At 43.7% G+C, this 20,904-nt stretch overlaps 2 protein-coding genes and 1 non-coding gene across 4 annotated transcripts in view; 2 read left to right on the top strand and 1 right to left on the bottom strand.

The window, feature by feature from the left end:
* Limd1 (LIM domain containing 1) overlaps positions 1-2,825 on the top strand; it is a 52,311-nt gene extending 49,486 nt beyond the window's left edge. The window contains exon 8 of the mRNA XM_021646548.2: positions 351-2,825. Coding sequence (XP_021502223.2) covers positions 351-488 — 138 coding nt within the window. The 3' untranslated portion in view covers positions 489-2,825. The remainder of the gene's footprint in view (positions 1-350) is intronic.
* A 10,497-nt stretch (positions 2,826-13,322) lies between these two features.
* On the bottom strand, positions 13,323-13,395 carry Trnar-acg (transfer RNA arginine (anticodon ACG)). The gene has a single exon. It is a non-coding gene; the product is annotated as a tRNA-Arg (tRNA).
* Positions 13,396-13,607: 212 nt separating this feature from the next.
* Positions 13,608-20,904, top strand: part of Sacm1l (SAC1 like phosphatidylinositide phosphatase) — a 50,741-nt gene continuing 43,444 nt past the window's right edge. Inside the window, exon 1 of one of the 2 annotated variants that reach the window (XM_060384992.1) lies at positions 13,608-13,775. In XM_060384992.1, coding sequence (XP_060240975.1) covers positions 13,744-13,775 — 32 coding nt within the window. In that variant the 5' untranslated portion in view covers positions 13,608-13,743. Of the gene's footprint in view, positions 13,776-13,946; positions 14,129-20,904 lie in introns of those variants that run through there. The other variant, XM_060384993.1, reaches the window with a different exon arrangement.

The following is a 20,904-nucleotide window of genomic DNA, read 5'->3' as shown; positions in this document are numbered from 1 at the left end:
GGCTACATGAAACACTATCTCAAAAGAGGGGAGATGTGTGGGGTTAATTAACCAACCCAAAAGATGCACAATATTATCATTTCAACTTGTAATCCATATAAAAAATATTCATGATATTTTTCTATCTTCTTTGAGTCATGGAAGCCTGTTACGTATTTGTTCTGAAGCTACATCTTAGTTTTAACCAATCCCATTTGAAGAGCTTCATGGTGGCAGGTAGCCATTGGTTCTTTCACTGGACAGGAGCTGCCCACAACCACACAGCAGCCTTTGCTGACTGGGTGAATTGTGGTTTCATGTTGCTCTTGCAGTCTCTTTTGTCTTCATGGAACATTCTTGCCTCCTTGTAGGACTGTGGTCTGGAGCTCAATGATGAGGATGGCCGCCGCTGCTACCCACTGGAGGACCACCTGTTCTGTCACTCCTGCCATGTCAAGAGACTGGAGGAAGGGCCCTCACCTGCAGCCCTCCCCCAGCACCACTTCTAGCCAGAGACACAGTGGGGATGCGGGCCAGGGCTGCCCAGGGAGCTCTCTGCGCAGTACTTCTGGGCCCCCAGAACTGGTACACAGGAAGAAGAGGACCAGGAGGTCAAGTTCCTGTGTGTGTGTGGAGGGTAGCTTTCCTTTAACCACAGCAGTGTGCATGCCCCTCCAGTCCATGTATTTTTCAAGTGCTTTTCCCCATTGCCACACCCTCGACAAGTCACTCAGGAAGATGTCTTAGCTCAAACATGGCACATGACACTTGTGTAACTGTGTAACTGTAAATGTGTAACTGGACATTCTACTCCCTGGAAAAAGTTCATGTTTCACGGGGACAGGTTTTCAGATCCTGTTGAGCACACGTCACAGTGTCCTTAAGGAGAAACAGTGATGGAGATGAGCAGCACTTCCTTCCCCTAGGAAAAGGCCTGCTCCCAGGTAACTCTCACACACCCTATGGCGTGCTTTAACAGTTTCCACCTCAGAGCTTTAGTTCTTCTGAGAGTGCTGCAAACTCTTAGTTGCATTACAGCAAGAAAGAAGCATTGCACATACTTTGTACCCTTGGAGACTGCTTGGTAAACCAGAGCCAAGTTTAGACGTCTGGGAGGCTGGGTCTCCCTCTTGTGCCTTTCCTCCCAGCAGAGCTGTGGCAGAGGCCTGCCCCTCCTACTCCACCAGCTTTGAGAGAACTGGTGCAGGCACCAGGCTTCTTGCCCACTGCTTGGTGCTGTTTTCCTCATCACTTCCTCCAGTCTGTGGCATTGGAGTTGTGTCCTCAAGGTGACCTCAGAGTCACCCTGACCCTGACACCTTTTTTAGCTTATTTGCGCATGACCTTTGGGAATCACAGTCCATATCTTGGGAGAGAGCTCCTTCTGAAAGGAAAATTTCTGTGTATGAAATCTCAGAGCTAGCACCAGAAGGAGTGCCAAAGAGGTTGCCAAGCTGTTTCAGAGGTATCTCTCTTGCCCACTTCTCAGCAGAGACATGCATTCGGTTTGAAGAAACCAATATAAGGTACACTTTTTTGTCTCTTTTTTCCTCATTACTTCTCTACTTTTTTCTACACACAAAACATACCTCACAGATAGTTTTCACCAGATCACAGATCAAAGAGGAATTAACACATCATATTGGAGACTGTTGGTGTGTTAGCTGTGGCCAGTCTCCCACTCTTGACTGCAGCTAAGCAGTTGCAAAGCAAGGTCATCTGAGACCAGATGCAACTGAAATCATCACTCTGGCCCCATGGACCTCTACGCAGTAGCTCCTAGGGTAGCTGGGCTAAGAGAGAGATCACATGCTGACAAAATATCAAGACCACGTCTGAGCTGGGTATGTGGGCGCACCTGTCCTCTTAATATTTGAGAGGCTAAAGTTTGTGAAGTAGGAGTTTAAGGCAGTTCTCAACTATAGGAGACTCTGACCCACATAAAAATTTAGAATTAAGAAAAAGAAAGAGAGAAAAAACAACAAAAACCTACCCAGCACTGAAGAACATAATTAACTCTTCCTATCACTTCCTGAGGCCAAAGCTCATTGCCTCCTTGGTAGTTCCAATGGGTAAAACTGGAAAAACAAAAAACAAAATGGGTTTCTATCTGCCCTCTTATCTTCAGGGAGTGCCACCTGGCTCGTGGCAGGAAGTCGGGCTGGGTACCAGCAACTGGCCTAGGCGATGGAGCATGGTCAGTAGAGCCTACCGCACGTGAGTGTGGACCCCTGACTGGGCCCTGGCTCTACCTGTGGGCTGTTTAATCCTGCTGGCCTCCATTACCTGTGAGGTCAGAATTAGCACTGTGGACCAGGACCATCTTTTTCATTTTTGTAAGGTTCATTCTGTTGAGATCCTTTGGCCAGAGGTACTTCTTTGTTTCCTATTCTAGAGCCCCCTTTAAAAACCTATGAATACGTGGGGCTATGGAGCTAGACCCCGAGGCCAGTCCTGTTTCTTCCCTTCAAGTTATCTAGCTTGGCTTTGGCAAGGCTGGCAGGGAAAGAAAATCAGCCAGTATGTCTTTGCCATCTTTGATGTTCTGGTCTAGTCTTTGCCATCTTTGATGTTCTGGTCTAGTCTTTGCCATCTTTGATGTTCTGGTCTAGTCTCTGCCATCTTTGATGTTCTGGTCTAGTCTTAATTTTAAGTCAAGATGATTGAAGAAAATTGCAGTGGAATCCATGTCAGACGTAGAAAGGATTTGTTCGCAAACTAAATAATTTAAAACTCTGATTAATTTTTGAATGAAATTCCTGATGGAGGTGATTCAGATGTGTTTGCAAATACTACATTTTATATTATTGAAAAGAACAATAAAGGAATTTACAGACTTCCCAGAACCCCTAGGACTGTTTTCTCTGGCTGTTTTCTGGAGAAGTCACCACTAGGGGTCTCATATTTCTTGTTTCTCTCCATCTCAGGCCTGTGCACTAACAAGAAGACATGTGCACTTCTCTGGGATTTTACATCTACTATGAATTTTGGCCAGATAGAGCTGTAAGGAGATTATACTTATGGGCATGTGGGAAGAAAACCCAGGGACTTGGGAGGGACTGTTTTAAAAATTAAAACATAGCGTTTTCAAGATTCCTGTACAACTCTTGTACATTGGATAAAACAAAGGAGGTGACAGGTGATCCAGGGCTAGCCTCTGCCATCACCTTCCTCATTCTGTCCTGTAGGTTTCAGAAGAACTGCCAGCCTTAACAGAGTTATTGGCTACATGTTAAGCAAGACAGGACTTTCCATTCCCCTGGCTAGTGCCTCAGTGAACCACCTTTCAGCTGAGTCCTGTGAGGGTCCATGTTGGATCTGAGGTGGCTGAAAGAAGAATCAAAATGTTCTGAACACCCTCAAGTACTGCTGTGGCTTTGTTTGCATGGCCTTCAGTCATACAGAACACAAAACAGGATTGTTTAAGAAGATTCAGAACCAGTCCTTTGCAGACATTACTGTTCTGTAATACCTTTTTCTCACTTAGTAAAGTGTTGTCGACCAGTTAGATCCCTTTCAAAGAATAGTGTGAGACTTGACTCCAAATTGTGGTTGCACAATATACTTGTAAAAACCCAGGAAGAGAGATCTCAGTCAGCCAAGTGCTTCCATGAGGACTTCAGTTTGGCTCACCAGATGCAGTAGTGTGCTCTTTTAATACAGTTCTGGGGCTTGATGGCTAACTAGTTGAGCCCAATTAGTGAGCACTAGGCTGCAAGACCTTGTTTCCAAGGAGGTGGAAACCTGAGGTTGTCCTTTGGGTTCCATAGGCCTACATGCCTACACATACTTGGGCACACACATTAAGAAAACCTCCAAGAGACCAATTTTTTTTTTTTTTTTTTTTTGGTATTTTTCTTTGCCAAGAATCGGGCCTAATTTTGTTCTCGGCTAGCGCCTGAAGTAATTTTAACAGAAAAGAGTAAATAAAATATACTAAGCTATATTTTGTTCTGGGTACAAACAGGACAGATGGGACTCATCTCTCCAGTGTGTATGAAAATGTCACTGCATAGGGATATAATTTTCTTCTATCTCTTACAAAAAAGTTATTGAAAGTTTCACTCTTACATAAAAATTATTCCAGGTGGTGTGACAATAAAGCTACATGAGTTTGTAGGCTATGACAGTCTCTCTTCATGGCGGTTAGGGAGTATTTTGTGTCTAGGGTAAACAGACAGTATTTTTGCTGGTACGTAGCTGAGACTGGCCTTGAACTTATGATCCACCTGCCTCTACTTCATATGCTGAGAATACAGGTGTGCACCATCATGCCTAGCATGGAGCTCTAAAATCCATGGGTATTGTATTAGTTAGTTTTGAGTTGCTGTGGCCAAATTGCTGACAGAAACAAAGGAGGAAAGATTTATTTTGGCTCACAGTTTCAGGAGACTTAAGTCTGTCATAGCAGGGAGGCATGATGGAACAGTTTCATTCTTGGCAAAGGGGGCATGAAACAGCAGTTTTTATGTCATGGTAGACCAGGAAGCAGAGCAAGTAGACCAGAACCAGATGTCATGCCATAACCTTTTTAAAGGCTCCATAGCCTTTCAACAAGCAATCACAACAAGAGCCCTCGGAGTTTCAGAGTAAAATCACAGCAGGAGTTAAATGGGAAACATCTGGGATTTTGCTCTTTGTGGGGCTCTGCTGAATAAGGTTGAAGTCACCTCCAGATAGCCAATTATTTGCACTTGGTCTATGATAGACTCCCTTTTCTCAGTTCTGAAAGTCTCCCCTGATCTGGGTAACCTCAGGTCTTGTATGGAGCTAAAGAGCATCACATAGCCCTCAGGACAGATTACAGCCAGACCCTTCCTTGATAAGGAAACTGCTCTAGCATCTAGGAATTCCTAGGAATGCCCCACCCTGTTAAGGATCTTAGTCCAGCAGTGACCTTCAGTTGTACTTGGAGATTCCCCTACCCTATAGGATTACTGTATTTTCCTTCTTGTGATAGGACCCCTGTCCCCAGCAAATCAAACACATTCACCCTCAAAATCCCTTCCTCTGCCCAGGGTTTATATTGCCCTTGATTTCAAAGAATAAAGGTACGATTCAATATGGCTGAGACTCCTCTATTTGGAGGGAAGAATCGCAGCTGAACACCTGAACTTGGGCTGCCTGTGTGGACCACTCCCTGGCCACCGCCATAAGTTCCTTAACCACCCGAGTCTTGATTGCCCGTGCTGCCAGCTGCAGCGGTCAGCAGCTGTTGACTCGTGTCTCACCGGATCTGCCTTCAGGTTGGTCTTTGGCCTTTGTGGTGCTCAGCACAGCAGCTCAGCCAAGAGCTGTAACACTCTGGTATTGCCATAGGCTCTGGGACGCCCCAGATTCCATTGCAACTGGGGATCTCATTCTAAAAGAGCTTAAACTGTAACACTCAGCACATTCAGACCTCAACCTAAAGGCTCTAGCTTCCCCTAAGAGAAACCAAACCCCTGGTTCTCCATCCAAAGGCCAAGCTCCAGGACCCCCCTCAGAATGGAGAACGCCAGCTCTTAAGTATTGGCTTGTAAATTAGCATGCTGTGGTTTCATAGATCCTGGCAGCAGTTAGGGAACTCAGGTGGACAAAGAGCAGCTTTTTGCTAGTAATAACAGTAGCAGGCAGACTGTCAGCATTTCCACTGGTTCTCTGAAGAGAGCCAGTCAGTGCCGTTGCAGTGGGCTGCAGTAGGGTGTGATGGTGGGAGCCTCTAATCCTAGCACTCGGGAGCCAGAAGCAAGAGGATCTATGAGTTCAAGAATAGCTGGTCTACAAAGTGAGTTCCAGGAGAGGTTGGCCTTCATAGAGAAAACCTGTCTCAAAAAACAAAACAGAAGAATCTGGTCTTCCTAGTGTGCACTGTCTGCCTGGCTTGCTCTAAGTGAACAGACAAAACAACCCGCTACCAAGCGGGCTTCATTCCAGCTGACCCACCATTGGGCCAGTCTGACTACGCGACAGGCTTTAGTCTTAACTTTGCCTGACTAGTCTTGAGTTTTGGTTTTGGTTTCCAAAAAGAGAAATCAGAGGGAAAGGGCAGCCAATCAGATCATCCCCAATGTCTGGCTAGGCCAAAATTCATAGCTACTTGGGAAAGTCCCTAAGCCCCTGGCCAATCAGGATTGGCCCCGTACCCCTTGACTGGCTGCCCACCAATCAAGGTAAAGTTCGCCTACTCATCCCTGCAGTTCCCCTGACTGTCAATAAATAGGGCCTGTGTCAAGGTGGAGACCCCATCATGCTGGAGTTCTGCAGAAAGTAAAGGTTCTCTGCTGTTTGCATACTAGGTGAGTCTAGGATCAGGGAAATTCGGACCCTAACACTACCATCCAAGATTATTCACCATCCTGACATCCCTGAAGATGCAGGCATGTCCAACTGCCATCCTTGGGTATTGGTAAGAACAGCTATGGATTCTGCCAAACATAAAAACTGTAAACTTAAAATACTAAGAGCTTTGTGTTACAATTGATTTATTTGTAACTCAGTGCTCAGTCCGTTGCCGTGAACTTTGCAGTGGATGAGGTTGTGCTATGTCAGAAGGTTGGCTCTGGAATGAAGGTAGACATGCTCTATGCTCATGAGATAGAAGAAATCGTCTCAGGGATCCTATTCCAAGGATGGAAGCTTCCTTAACTAGTTCTTCCGTGCCTGTCAGCACGGTAGTCATTTTCTTTGTTGGGTTTGTTACTGCTAAGGTCTCAGCCAGATGAGCCTAGAGGTGAGTGACCCTTTGGTTTGAAGCAGCCACACTTCGGGGTGGGGGGGGGCGTGCAGTGATGGAGCCAAGTGGGTGACTACAGCCATTGGGGTACACAGGTGATACAGACACTTGTCATTCACTGTTCTCTGGTTTCTTCTCCATGACGGCCATGTCTGATGCTCTAAGGACACAAGATCCCTGCAAGTAAGGTGCTAAGCACAGTGCTGTGAGGAGAGCAGCTAGTCAGATTTCACACACAGGCTCCTCTTGATGGTGAGGATGGTGTTACAGGAAAGTGGGGACATGTGATGTACTGTCAGTCAGCTCTCTGGGGAGAAAAAAACTCTGATAGGAAGTGTGTGCTGGTTTCCATCTCATAAATGCTGCTACCACTGTCAATTCCACTCTGTGACATGACACCCTGGACCTTGGAAATACCAACCTCCCTCAGGCATTTGAACACCTTGGAGCCAAGACAGTAGGAAAATCCTGTTCAGTTCCATGATTGAAACAGTAGCATCAGTAACTGTGTCTCCTTCCAGATTATTCCACACACCCTATGTTCTTAATCAGTCATCATTCTGTAGACACCTAAGACATGAAAAGGAAAGCGAGCCCTCAAAAATGAGTGATCCGTAAACAGTGGGAACAAGACCAGGCCCGTTCCAGGCAGCCATCCAGATACCTATTGACTACTATGGCTTCTGGGGAGAAGGTCATGTTTTATGGTGTTTTTCATTAAAGCTTGTCTGTAAAACCTTATTAACCTCATTATGAGGCTGTGAGGAAGACCTAATCACTTTTCTCTGCTTGGGTTTGTATTGGTTTCCTATTCTGTTCTAGTCAGTTACTCAAACCTAATGGCTTAGAACACAAATGTATTCTAATTCTGGAGAAATGGCTCCTGTAGGAATGCTAGGTCCTTTCAGGGATGCTAGGGAAGACTCATTCTATCTCCAGCAGTACTTTTCTTGTTGCTGTGACAGAATGCTTGGCAGAAGGAAGGAATGAGAGGTTTGTTTGGGCTCAGGGTTTCAAGGGACACAGAGAAGGTGTGATGACTGGCCACTCAGCAGCAGTGGAATCATGAGGACAGAAGCTCTTTGCATCCTGACAGATCAGGAGGCAGAGTGTAGAGAGGAACCAGAAGTGGATGTCTTGAAGGCCTGCTCCCAAAGACCCACTTCCATTAGCTAAATCACAGACTTTCCACAACTTTCCCAAACAGCACTACCTTCTGGACACCAACTATTCAAACAAATGTGTTTTCAGCTCAGGGCAGGGTGTGGCTGGGTCTGTATCTCTCTGTGGCTCCTGTCATACCTCTGCCTCCTGTAATGAATTAATGACTTTTGGGATTACATTGAGCTCATCCAGATAATCTAGAATAATCTCCCTATTTCAGGATCCTTAATCTGAAATCCCCTTTTGTTTTGCACAATAATATATTCCTGGATCTTTGGATATTATACACATTTGGAAGGGACCACTGTTCAGCCTACTTTAGATTAAAACAAGTTTCTTGAGGGGCGAGGCTGCGGTGAAAATGAAGTAATATCCATGGGATGTTAGACGCCTTTTCTTCGTGTAGTGCTAAAAGTAGCTTCCTGAAACTGAAGGGATGTGTGCCCCTGCCCTCAAGCTCCGCTTCTTCCCCCATTTTGGTGCAGTTAGCCTGCAATGCCAACCAGCAGAACAGCCAGGAGCGAGACAGACTTCAGGCAGCCGTGAATGCCACAAGACCAGACTCTGAGGACACAGCTTCACTGAGACAGCTCATTTTACTGGGTGTGTGTTGGGGGGTATGACAAAGGCCACTTAAACCTGTGGAGTTGGGTAGGGGTTTGGAGACACCTCAACCCCACTCTTGCTCTGGCCAGCTTTCCCCAGTCCCATGGCTTCCTGTTCCCATATACTACACGTCAACATGAGTGGAATCACAGTGTAGAAAAAGGTCAGTGATCATATACTGACGGAAGGTCTGGGCCAGAAGGGCTCCAGTCTGTGATACTCCTAGAGAAGCCCTAGAAATGTGGTTTCCTCCAAGTGTGCCAGAGAGTCTGTCTCTGTCATTGCTAAATTACAGGTATCGCCTGCTAACAAAGCTTCAAAAACAAATGGCTGGGCACACTATGTCATGGAAGTGGAAGATGGAGTCTAAGTACTCAAACCCAACCCTAATGCTGCAGCACAAAATACAAAATGGGCAGCAGCAATGCTAGTAATCTAAGTTACACTATCTACCTGACCTGAGAGGGCAAATTACCTAAGAAGTTATGTTATGTGCACGTAAGTTACACACTATAGGGAAATTTGGATAAAGATGCCATTTGTATTTACTCCTCTTTAAGGATCTCTTACTCTGAACATGCTTGTTTTAAAACATGCTCTTTTTTTTTTTTTTTGTCTTTAAAAATCTCAGAAGAGGGCTGGAGAATGGCTTTGATACAAGATGAGGACCTGAGTCTGATCCCTAGAACTCATATTAAAACACTAGGGTGGTGGTGCACATTTGTAAGAGGAATGCTCTAAGAAAAATAAGAAAATCACCTGAAGCTGGGTGTGGTGGCTCATGCCTGTAATCCCAGCACTTGGCTTGAGTTCAAGGCCAGACAGCCAGAACTATTACACCGAGAAAACGATCTGGAAAAACCAAAACCAAAAGAGAAACAGAGAAGTCTCTGACCTTCATATGCATATGTACATGTGTACATGCCCACATAACACACATGTGAGAATGCCTAATTCTGTCTGGATTAGGCTCTGTTTTTCAGTCTCATTGGGTGTTCACAAAGGCCTTAGTTTGTATTCCTAACTGGTGAAGAAAGACCAAACTTTGAGTCTACCTGTTTAGAGATCCTGAGCAGGAACTCTCTGCAGACCGGTGGCTAATCACCTGGAAGCATTCTTTTACTAAAGCCTTATGAGACAGGCTACAAATTAAATCCCATTTTATTAAAGAGAGGAGCCAGTGAACCAAGAGCTGCTGCACTAAAGGATAATCAGGGATGGAAATGGGGGCATACTGAAAAGCATGTGACCACCTTCCTGCTCACTCTGGAGGTCCTCTGGGAACTCCCTCAGCCTCTGTCTGGCCTGCTTTGGAATAAAGAGCTCACGACTTAAGCAAGTTTAGTTTCCACTTCTGGAAAAATTGGATAACAACTGAATTTACCTAATGAAGTTGTATGGGTTGATTTATTTGTCTAAATAAAATGCTTAGGGAAGCATGAAGTAATGGATCAGTTTGACGAGTTTTAAGAATTGATATTTATGGGCTGGAGAAGAGGACCCTGTTGAACTCTTGGCACCCATGTGGCAGCTTATGCTGCCTGAAGTCCAGTTCCAGGGGATATGACAGCCCACACAGATGTATGTGCAGGCAAAGCACCAATGCACATAAAAAAAAAAAAAACAACTGAAGATGAAAAAGATATTTACATCAGGATAACCAACAGGATAACATATAATGGTATTAAGGTAAAAATACAAGCACAACACTGTTACAGGATTTTGGTGCCATTGTGAACCCCAAAATTGTGAACTGTAAAACACTATTTCTAGTTTGGTGTGGTTGAATCCTACCTCACACCTTTAATACAAGAACTTTCTATTTATTGTAAACAGGTGATTGGTGTGGTTCACCAGCTCTTGCACACACCTTTAACCCAAGATTTTTCTGTACACAGGATTTAATAAAGTTAACCCTAGGTCAAGAGGTGGAGCAAGAAGCCAGCTGACAGGGATTAAAGAGGAGGAGGGACTTAGAATTGAGGGGTAGTTAAGAAGGTGTGGAGAAGGGGCTTTTTGAGCTTTGGCCTGTTGGCTTTAGCTCTCTGGCTTTTCCAGACTTTGGGGCCTTGAGCTAGAGCCAGCAAGCCTCTGGCCTTGGGCTTTTTGGCCTTTCCGTCCTGGGTTGTCAGCTGAGCTAGTGAGACTTTTGGGCTTTTTCTGTCGTCTGGACATGAGCTGAGAAGGAAGGTCAGCTGGGTGCTTTCTTTGCCTCTCTGAGCTAGCAGGTTTTCACCCCAGCATCTGGCTCCTGTGTCCTTATTGGTAAAATAGAACGGTTGGGATTTTCATTTCTTTCAAACAGAACAGAACAAATTTTAAGAAGCACCTATATACTAATAGTAAATGTGAATATATAAGAGTGAAAATTAAGTTAAACTATTCTAAGGGTAAAGAACAAAGTCGTGTGTAACAAACAAAGAGCTAATATGCTCTTGCTGAGGACCTGAGTTCTGTCACAAGCACTCACTGTGGGTGTGCATACCCAGTTTCAGGGGAGCTCACACCTCTAGCCTCCTAAAGTGCCTGAACCCAAGTGCATGTGCACACACACACATACACAAAATGAAAAATAAATCTTTTTTTTAAAGGTCAAGTTTTTGAGAAAAAAATTGAATATACCAAGAGAAAATAATCAATAGGTCACGAAATAAAAGTAAAAAGGAAGTTGTGTTTTTCCTTTATGAAAAATGCCAAGAAACTACAATTTATTTCTATATTTGTATGTGGATGCCCTATTTATGTATTTATATACAGGGCCCCCAAATTAATGCTCGTCTCTACTTCTAGGATTATAGGTACACGCCACCGCGTGGATATCTAATCTATATGTATACATAAATGTCTAATGTCCTTTAGCATGTGTGGAAACATGCTGATGACAGAAGGTATATTGTTTTCATTCTTCCACAATTCAATTAACAACTTGAGCAGAGGGCAATTTGAAAATATGTATCAAAAATCGTCAAGATGTCCATGAAATGGATCTTTAAAAAATGTCCACTTAGTCTACAAAGTGAGTCTAGGACAGTCAAGGCTACACAGAGAAACTGTCTTGAAAAACAAAACAAAAAAGTCCACCTAGCCCAAACCATTTTATCCTTTTCCTTTTAAAATTTATTTACTCTTTGAAAGTCTCTCTCTCTCTCTCTCTCTCTCTCTCACACACACACACACCCTCATTGACCCCTCCAACTCCCTCTGAACCTCAATGTCTCCTTCCCTACTTCATGTTCTCGCCTTCAGTAACCCACAATTAGCGTCATCCATATGCACGTGAGTGTGAAGCACGCACAACCTACCAGTGACAATATCCCCAAAGAAAAACGACTCTTTCCTCATCAGCTGTCAGTTCTCAACAGCTTCTCTGCTAAGGTCTGGCCTCATGCACATTGTCCCTGTCCATTGTGGAATTCTGACTGACAAAGAGCTATGTCCTGAGAGCTCACTGCACTTCTTTAGACCAAGTCTTTTGACTGTGTCAGGCATATATATATATATATATATATATATATATATGTTTATATATGTTTATATATATATGTTTATATATATGTATATATATGTTTATATATATTTATATATATATAAATTTCAGTTTATTTGCTTTATATCCCAAGGGTGCTACCTCCCTTCTCTCCTCCCAGTCTTAAAGTAAGAACATTTGAGCCAGTTGTGGTGGTGTATGCTCATATCTTAGGAGAATCAAGAGTTTCAAGTCCACAGTCAAGTAAAGGCCCGCTGTCTTGTATAAACCATTTCTCCCTCCACTTCACCTCCCCTTCAAAAAAAATCAAACTATCATTTTTTAAGTGTTAAAACTGCCAACAGCTCATATTTCCAAGATAAAAGTTATGCTTAAAATACCTAGTTTTCTTATGTAGTATCTTCAAGGAATATTTAATTAATTGTTAAATTATTAATTATTAAAAATTAAAGGGCAAACAAAAGTACTGTAACTTAGTGGTGGCTCATGCCTTTGATCCCAGCAGGCAGGCAGAGGCAGGTAGATCTGAGTTCAAGGCCAGCGACTACACAGAGAAACCCTGTCTCAAAAAACCAAACCAAACTAAACCAAACCAACCAACCAACCAACCACAAACCCCCACCATAACTTCATTAAAAGCCTACAGAGCCGGGTACGGCGCCTTCAATTCCAGCACTGTGCAAGCCGAGGCAGGCAGATCTTTCCGCGTTCCAGACCAGCCTGGTCTGTAGCCAGCAGTCAGGACGGCGGGAGTGAGTCACGCCCCCTGCCCCGGCACCCCCTGCCCCGCTGATTCTGCCCCAGGACACATTGTTAATGAACTTGGGGAGTAAGCTATGCTACGAGGGACAACTCGATCACCGAGTGACCGGCCCTCTGTCACACCTGTTCCTGGTTTTCGCGGGTCTCACGTTAACGGCCGCACACTCGCTTTTCTGGACCTCGGAAGTCCGCGAGCTTTAAGGCTTCCTCGTGAAGAGGAGGCCAGGTCGGCCGTGCACACGGAGCTGCCGAGGCCGCCTGTTAGCGTTCCAGGTTCGCAGCCCGGTCACTCTTCTTCAGTGCCGCCGAGTTCCACCTGCGAGGGCCTTCGCCATCCTCGAGATTTTCCGACCCGGGCGGCGCACGTCCCTGGGTGCAAACCCCCGCTCTCGGGAGTGTAAACTCCACCGTTTACAGACCCTGCGCAGTTTAAGGACAGGGACGCTGGTAGATCTGTAAGCCGTTTTAGTCAACTAAGAAGTGCTATTTTGAGCAAAGCAACATTAAAATTAGGAAGTCGACCTTGACATTTAGCTATGACCCTTCTCAATTAGGCCTCTGCAACTTTCAACCCAACTGTAGCGGGAGAGCAAAAGGAAGTGCACACATCGAGCCAGCCAGGAGTCGAACCTAGAATCTTCTGATCCGTAGTCAGACGCGTTATCCATTGCGCCACTGGCCCAGTGCTGGCAAAGGGCTTTCCTCGATGGCTGATCTTCGAGCGCGCAGTTTCCGCGCTTCCTGCCCCAGTGCTACCTTCCTGCGGTTCGCGGCGCCTCAGGGCTCGGCGCGGCGCGGCCGGACTCCGCCCGCCGCCCGCGTCACACCGGTTCGCAGAGGCGACGTCACGGCGTCGGGGGCGCGGCCCGCAGCGGCGGGCGCCCTGGTTTGTCCGCCGCCGGCTCCCGTGCGCGGCTGAGAGGCGGTCCCGCGGGCCGGGCGGGGGCCTGGGCGACGGCACCCGGAGAGCGGCGGCGCGGCGGCCGCGGGCTCTGTGGGCGGAGCGGAAGGAAGGCGGTGTCGGTGCGCGATGGCGGCGGCGGCCTACGAGCAGCTCAAGCTGTGAGTCCGCTGGCAGGAGGGGCCGAGGGCGAGCGGGGGCCGGGCGCGTGCGGCCGCGCTCGCCGGCGGGGCTTCCCGTCCGGCCTGGCCGCCGCGAGGGCCCGCGTCCCGCAGCCTCGCCGGCCGCCGGGCCTGGCGCAGCGAGCGGTGCCGGAGCCCGGGGCCCCGGGAGACGCTGCGGCCAGCTTCCCCGGGGTGGCCTCTCGGAGAGGCCTTTCTGACTCGGCGGCCGCCGGCGGAGCAAACCTCCCTCTTGGTCTTGGGCTTTCTGGGCCCGGGAGCCGCTATGACGAGGCCTTCTTGGGGTGCAGCAGAAATTTAGGCAGTCGTCCGAAGGGCTGGTCGAATTTACTGTGCGTATTTCAGCAGACTGCGTTGACAGCGAGAGGCTCGCCTCTAATTTTGGCTCAGCAAAATTGGCTTTTTAAGGAGATCCCAGGTGCTGGGATTGGAGACCCAGCCTCTGGTTGTTTAGCGGGCATAAAATAGACATTTACAAGCTCTTTGGCTCGCCCTGGGTTAAAAGGCGGGGGGGCTATTTCTCTGCTGTAGCCCTCAACACCTTCGCTCTTTCTTGTCGGGGAATAACTTCTCCTTAATCGCTTTAATAATTTGCCTCGAGAGTGAAAGTCACGGACCACAGTTTGGGAATGCGTTTAGTAGAAGAAGCACATATAACTTTGAAAAGCTAAGTTAAAATATCCTGTTAACATCCCAATTCGTTTGCAGAGAAACAGATGTCGTTTGGATGTTCCTTGTGAATAACTGAAAAGTACAGTCCAGAATTAGAAGGGAGGCCATCTAAAGCGTTGGGTATTTCTTCAGTTCCTTTGTGCCTCTTCCACTGATTCAGTCCTTGAGAACCCCACCTGCACACTTGCCTCCACATTTCTTCCTTTAACCATTTTTCCTTTGCAAAGTGAGCAATCACCTCATTGGTGACAGTTGAAGCAAAAGTGTCTTGGTCTTTGTTGGGCCAGAGTCACGTGTGCTTTACTGGCAAATAGGTTATTGTCCACCTGATAGCTGTTGAAGGGCTGAATACGATCCTGTACTAGGTCTCAGGTGTGTTTAAGCGATTTGGAGTCTTGGCTTGAAACAGCTCCGCTTTAGGTTACCGTATGTCGTTGAGTTTTCCTTCAACGGAGAATGACTGAGATGGATAACTTGAGAATTAGAAAGATTTTTTTCAAAATATGAATGTTCATACTTCACCCTCACCGTCCTCTCCTGTCCAGGCTTCAATACAGGCAGACACCACTGTGAATGTGTACGTAAAAGAGAAGGGAAGTTTATCCTTAAGTGTGAAGATAGTATTTCATTGCAACTTTTTGTTTTTAAGCAAGGGATTTGTGAGTTAGAACCTGTTCTCGCCCCTTCTTTTTAGCCCTCCTATTTTAAACTTTTATATATAACCTTTGATCAGAGAATATTCTGTTTGAGGTCTTTGTAGGTTGAATTAGTTGCTGACTTATCTATGAATGGGGGGATATAGTAGCCACTTTTTAAAATGCCTAAAAGGAGCCATATGAAAAGTTACTTTCCTGGGCGGTGGTGGTGCTTACCTTTAACCCCAGTACTGAGGAGGCAGAGGCACTGGGAGAGGCAGGGGCAGAGGCCAGCCTGATCGACAGAGTGAATTCCAGGACAGCCAGGACTACGGAGAGAAACCCTGTCTTGGAGAGGAAAGAAAGAAAAGAAAGTTACTTTATTATAGATGTATTGGTATATAACTTATCTAAATATTGAAGTGCTTGGCTATTAAATAACCTTTGGACATTATGTCATACATCTCCAGAGTAAATGAACCTTTTAGTATAGACTGCCTCATGAAGAACCGAGTGGGATAATTTGGTATGTGTTCCTTTGAAGCATCAGAGGCCCAAGTCCCTTCATGTATATGTTGTCAGTGCCTCTGTGAAGTCATAGGTGGATATTTGGTCTGCTCTCGCTGAAGAATGTCGCGTGGTGTCCTGGTCAAAAAATTTACACACTAAGCCTGGCAGAGTCAACCTGGGAACCCAGTTGGCCAAGACTCTAAGTGATCTTTCCATTACAGTGCAGTATTCAAATGACCTCTTATCAGATTGCTCTCTCCTCAGTCTGTGGACAGCCAGGTGTAAAAACTGAGTTACTTCTAAGAGAAAATAGTGGACACATGCATATGGGCTTTCATATAGAAAACAGAATTTAGGTGCAGACAGAACACTGTATACATAATTAACAAATAATTCTTTTAAAAAAGCTGCTTTAAAAATGTACTATCTTAACTATCTTTATGTATTCAGTTCTTGGCAAAACTACAGCTCTACCCATTAACTGACTGTCTTCCTCCATCCCTTCCCATCCACCATTCTCCTGGTCCTGAGGATTTAACTTGTCGTTCCAGATGCCTCATTTAAATGGACCTAGGATTTTTCCTCTCGTGACTGATTTACTTCCTTCCTGTAGGCCTTCAGCGTTCAACCATCTTGTAGCAAGTGTCAGACTTTTATTTTTCAAGGCTGACTAACCATTAGTGATGGATAGTCCTGTCTTGCACTGCAGTGGGAACGCATTGTGTGAAATGCGTCCTTAGACAAGTTTCATCATTCTGTGAGTATCAGGGTGTGCTTTTTCCAGATGAAGTGGTATACCCTATTACACGCTTAGACCATAGGACCTGTACTAATGTACATATAATGCATGCTTAACCCGAGTGCTCTGCAGAATGCCCATGTGGCAGTGCTTGTCATCCCAGCACTTGGGAGGAGGGGAGGAAGAGAAGTATCAGCAAGTAGTCTGAGGCTAGCCTCAGTTGTTTACCCATGTTGAGATTCCATCTCAGAACGACAGTAAATAAAGTAAATAAATAAACATGTTACTTAGGGCCCGGCTGCGGTGTGCCACATTATCCAGTGATGGGCATTTAGATTAGTTGCACATTTTTGGCTATTGTGACTTAAGCTGTTTTAAATGTGGTGATTCTTCTTTTAGGTTTTTTGTTTGTTTTGTTTTGTTTTTTGAGGCAGGGTCTTTGTGTGTATTCTTGGCTGTCCTGGAACTCACTGTATAGACCAGGCTGACCTTGAATTCAAGAGTTCTGCCTCCTGAGTGCTGGGATTAACAGTATGCGCTACCACCACCTAACTTCTTTTAGATATTTTTTAATTAAATTTTTATTTTTTATATATTAATTACAGTTTATTCATTTTGTATCTCATCTTTTAGATATTTTTAAGACATACACAAACATAGAATTGCTGCCAGACATGGTGAGCATGCCTTTAATCCAGTACTAGTGAGGCAGAGGCAGACATATCTTTATAAGTTAGAGGCAAGCTTGGTCTACAGAGCAAGTTCCAGGAAGCCAGAGTGCCATAGTGAGACTACAAAAAAAAAAAAAAAAAAAAAGGTCAAATGACAATTCTAATTCTAGATTTTTGAAAAGCAGACATTGGCTGCACCATTTTATTGTGCCACTAGGAATTCACCAGGGTTCTAATTTTGTGACATTTTTTTCTCTTGGCAGTTACCATTTTAAGAGGTGAGAAATTGGCTGACAGTAATACATACACTACACATTAAAAAAAAAATTAACAGTTAAAAAAAGATGCAACAGAAAGAAACATTTACTTAGTGCACTAAGGGGCAGCAGATTGGGCAGTAACAAAAGCCTACAGCCTCATCGTGATTTGACAGGACTTTGAAGAGGTCAGTTGTGGCCTGAAATACAGTATGTATGTTGCACAGGGTTAGGATTATAATTTCAGACACTGGAAATTCAGAGTGGAAGAAAATGATGGTGTTTGATCTTATAATGTTATGTAATACATCATTTTTCTTTAACAAGAACAATACGTTTAACCTCTAAAGACTTTTTTTGCAATAAATTTTTCCATCAATTTTTGATCATGAAAAACTTTTACATTGCAACATTTTTACTTGACAACTTTGTAATCAAGGAGTTTTGGTTTTTTTTAATTGTTAAAAAAAATGTTAGTGTAAGTTAAGTTTACAGTCTTGTGTTGGGTCACTTAGTAGCTAGCTACCTTGAGATAGTGTGGGTCACAGACCTGATAGAATCTTTATCTTGGTTTCAATGAAGTCTATCAGTTCTATGTATTTGTTATTTGAGAGTGCAGTATAACCTGTTGATAGGTTAATTTTGAAAGTTTCCTGGTAGAAAGTGGCTTCAGCAATACTTTATTAAAATTAAATTTCTCATCTGAGAACATACTACTCTCCCTAAATCAGATTTGAAATTTGACCTGTCAAATTATGGTACCAAAAGGAAGAGAGGGAGATAGATAGAGGAAGGGGAAAGGAAGAGAAAAGAAAGAAAGAAAAAAGGAGTAGACTGTCTCAGATCTGGAGCTCACTGTCAGCTTTGTCCTAAATGTCCTAGAAGTCTGCTTTAGTTCACAATTTGATTTCTGAGTATATTAAATGATCATTGTTATATTACTTGTGACATTTTTCTTGGCTAGAATAAAAGAAAATAATATTTAAAATTGTTTACTCTGATCTGGAGAGATGGCTCAGAGGTTAAGAGCACTCACCGGCTGGCTGTTCTTCCAAAGGTCCTGAGTTCAATTCCCAGCAACCACATGATGGCTCAGAACCATCATATAATGAGATATAGTGACCTCTTCCGGTATGTAGACATATATGCAGGCAGAATGTTTATAAATAGAAAATAAATACAAAAAAACTAAAAAGAAATTGTTCACTGTCACTAAGACAATTGAAAACATCAGCAAGAACCTCATGAAAGATAATGCAGATTTTTGCTGACTAAACATCCCCTCCTCCCCCCAAAGGATTGAGCTTTCACTTCTTGTATGAGAAAAACCAAGGCAGATAGATTAAGGCCAATATCTCTGTCTACAGAGAGTGGCCACTGGTGAAGATTTAATTGCAGTAAAACCATGCACGTCAGCAAAAAATTGCATCACAGAATATAGTTATTTTTGACTATAAGTACTTTTTAAAAAATCTCATCAGCTTTTGAAATGAAGTCTAGGGAACATAAAAATTTACGTTACAAAATTTACTACGTGAGGCAGCTATAGTTCAGATCAGGGTTAAGGCCAGTTAATGAGTAGTAAGGAATGAACAGCTGAAAAGAGGACAGCAAGAGCAAATGACACTATCTTCTGTGAATAGTGTTCTCAGTCGTCGTTGCTGCCCTTAGAAATGTCAGCTGACATCATCGTTTTCAATCCAAGCCAAGAATAGTATTTTTAGTTAATCAAACTTTTATTGATACATTTCACTTGATTAAAGTCCAGCACCAATGAGAGAAATTATGGCACTGAAACTTTCTTTCCTCTCACATAGCAGAATAGATTACTGTTCATCCTTCAGTTTTTGTTGAGCTAGGCTTTTGTCTTACAAATTTGTGCAAGTATTCAATACTCTAATTCTATTGATCTCTAGGACCTGAGTGCTGGAAGGAGAGACTCACCTCTCACAAGTTGGCCTCTGGCCTTCCCATGCTCACCTTGACCTGCACACACACTCATACAATCAAGAAATGTTAAGAAGAAATACCCCCTTAAAAATTCTGATATTTATGAAACTATGAGTTTTGTTGTATTCTGATTTGAAGTGTTTCTTGGAAATATGTAGGTTTCTATTGGTAAAAGTTCTATCCAGGTAAGCTGGAGTATTTGGGGCCTTTCAGTATTAATTTGCTGTTAATGGGAATAGACAGATTGTTTTTTTTTTTTTTTTTTTTCACTCTAGAGTTAAAGTATGAGATGTAGGTATTTTTTCCTTTAGGAATATTACTGAAATAATACACATATAATAAAATCATGTAAACACAACTGGAGTTATTAAAGCTTAGCTAAGCAGCTAAGATTGTTCTTACATCTTATTTACCTGTTCAGATGATATGTTTAAATTAGATATAACTTGATTCCAGTGTTGTTCTATCAAAATTGCTTAGGTATTTTCTTTTCTTTTCTTTTTTTTTTAATGCTTAGGTATTTTCTATGGCAAAAAAAAAAAAAAACAGTATCTTCTATTTAGTATTTCTTTAAAACATTAATTGAATACCTTTTTTGTTTTTACGTTAGGAGTCCTATTATGAAAATGTGCAGTTTTTCTCCTGTGTTAAAGGATGTTATTTTGGGGCTTAAATAGGCTCAGTGGGGGCTCAGAGGTTAAGAGCACTGGTTGCTCTTCCAGAGGTCCTGAGTTTAGTTCCCAGCAACCACATGGTGGCTCACAATCATCTATAATAATATCTAGTACCCTCTTCTGACCTCCAAGCTTACATGCAGACAGAAAACTGTATACATAATAATCAATCTTAAAAAAAAATTGACTCAGTGGGTAAAGTGCTTGGTGTGGGTTCAGATTCCAAGAACCCATGAAAAGCCAAGCAAATGTATGCCTGTGATCCTAGTGCTCCTTCAGCGAAATGGGAGACAGAGACAAGAGAACTTCCAGAGGCTTACAGACCAGTTAACTGGCATGTGGACTGGCAACAATAGGAAATCCTGTCCTAAACAGTGTGGAAATCCAGGACTGACGTTTGAGGCTATCCTCTTACTTACACATTAATACTGTTGCACAGGTATAACTACATAAGAGTTTTAAAAGCCGTAGTAAGGATAAAAAGCTCCTCTAGGTGCTAGAGGATCAGATTCAAAGTCAGCCTGACCTATACAGCATACTGTCTCATCCCTATGAGTCAGCATTTATTATCCTAAACATGCCCATGTGACTGTTACTCTGTGAGGTAGATGTCAGCATAGTCATCCTCAGGCTTAAGAACATAAATGTATTTTCTTTGTGCCCCACAGCTTTTATATATAGTTTTGCTTAATCCTTAAACATATTGTCATATTGTTAACCTGTGTCACCAATTTCCCCAACCTACCTATATTTTCTTCACAGGGTTTTCTCCTCTCTAAAATTATTGAGTTACTTCTCTATGTAGTGTTTGCCTCCTACTAGAAAGTAAATTTTGTGGTCCAGGGACTTTTCAGATAAGCTCTGAGAAGATATTCAAAACCCAGCCAGCATTATGGAGCTAGCAAAGAGCATAGTCAAGAAAACATCTCTGTGTATTTTTGGTCACTCACCTCCAAGCCTTTTCAGGTTGACTACTTCTAAGACAGTGTTGAAATGTTTT

Source organism: Meriones unguiculatus, chromosome 6 (assembly GCF_030254825.1).
Source record: "Meriones unguiculatus strain TT.TT164.6M chromosome 6, Bangor_MerUng_6.1, whole genome shotgun sequence".
Lineage (NCBI taxonomy): Eukaryota > Metazoa > Chordata > Mammalia > Rodentia > Muridae > Meriones > Meriones unguiculatus.
Note: the sequence above shows the minus strand (reverse complement) of the source record. Positions and strands in the feature narration are given on the sequence as shown.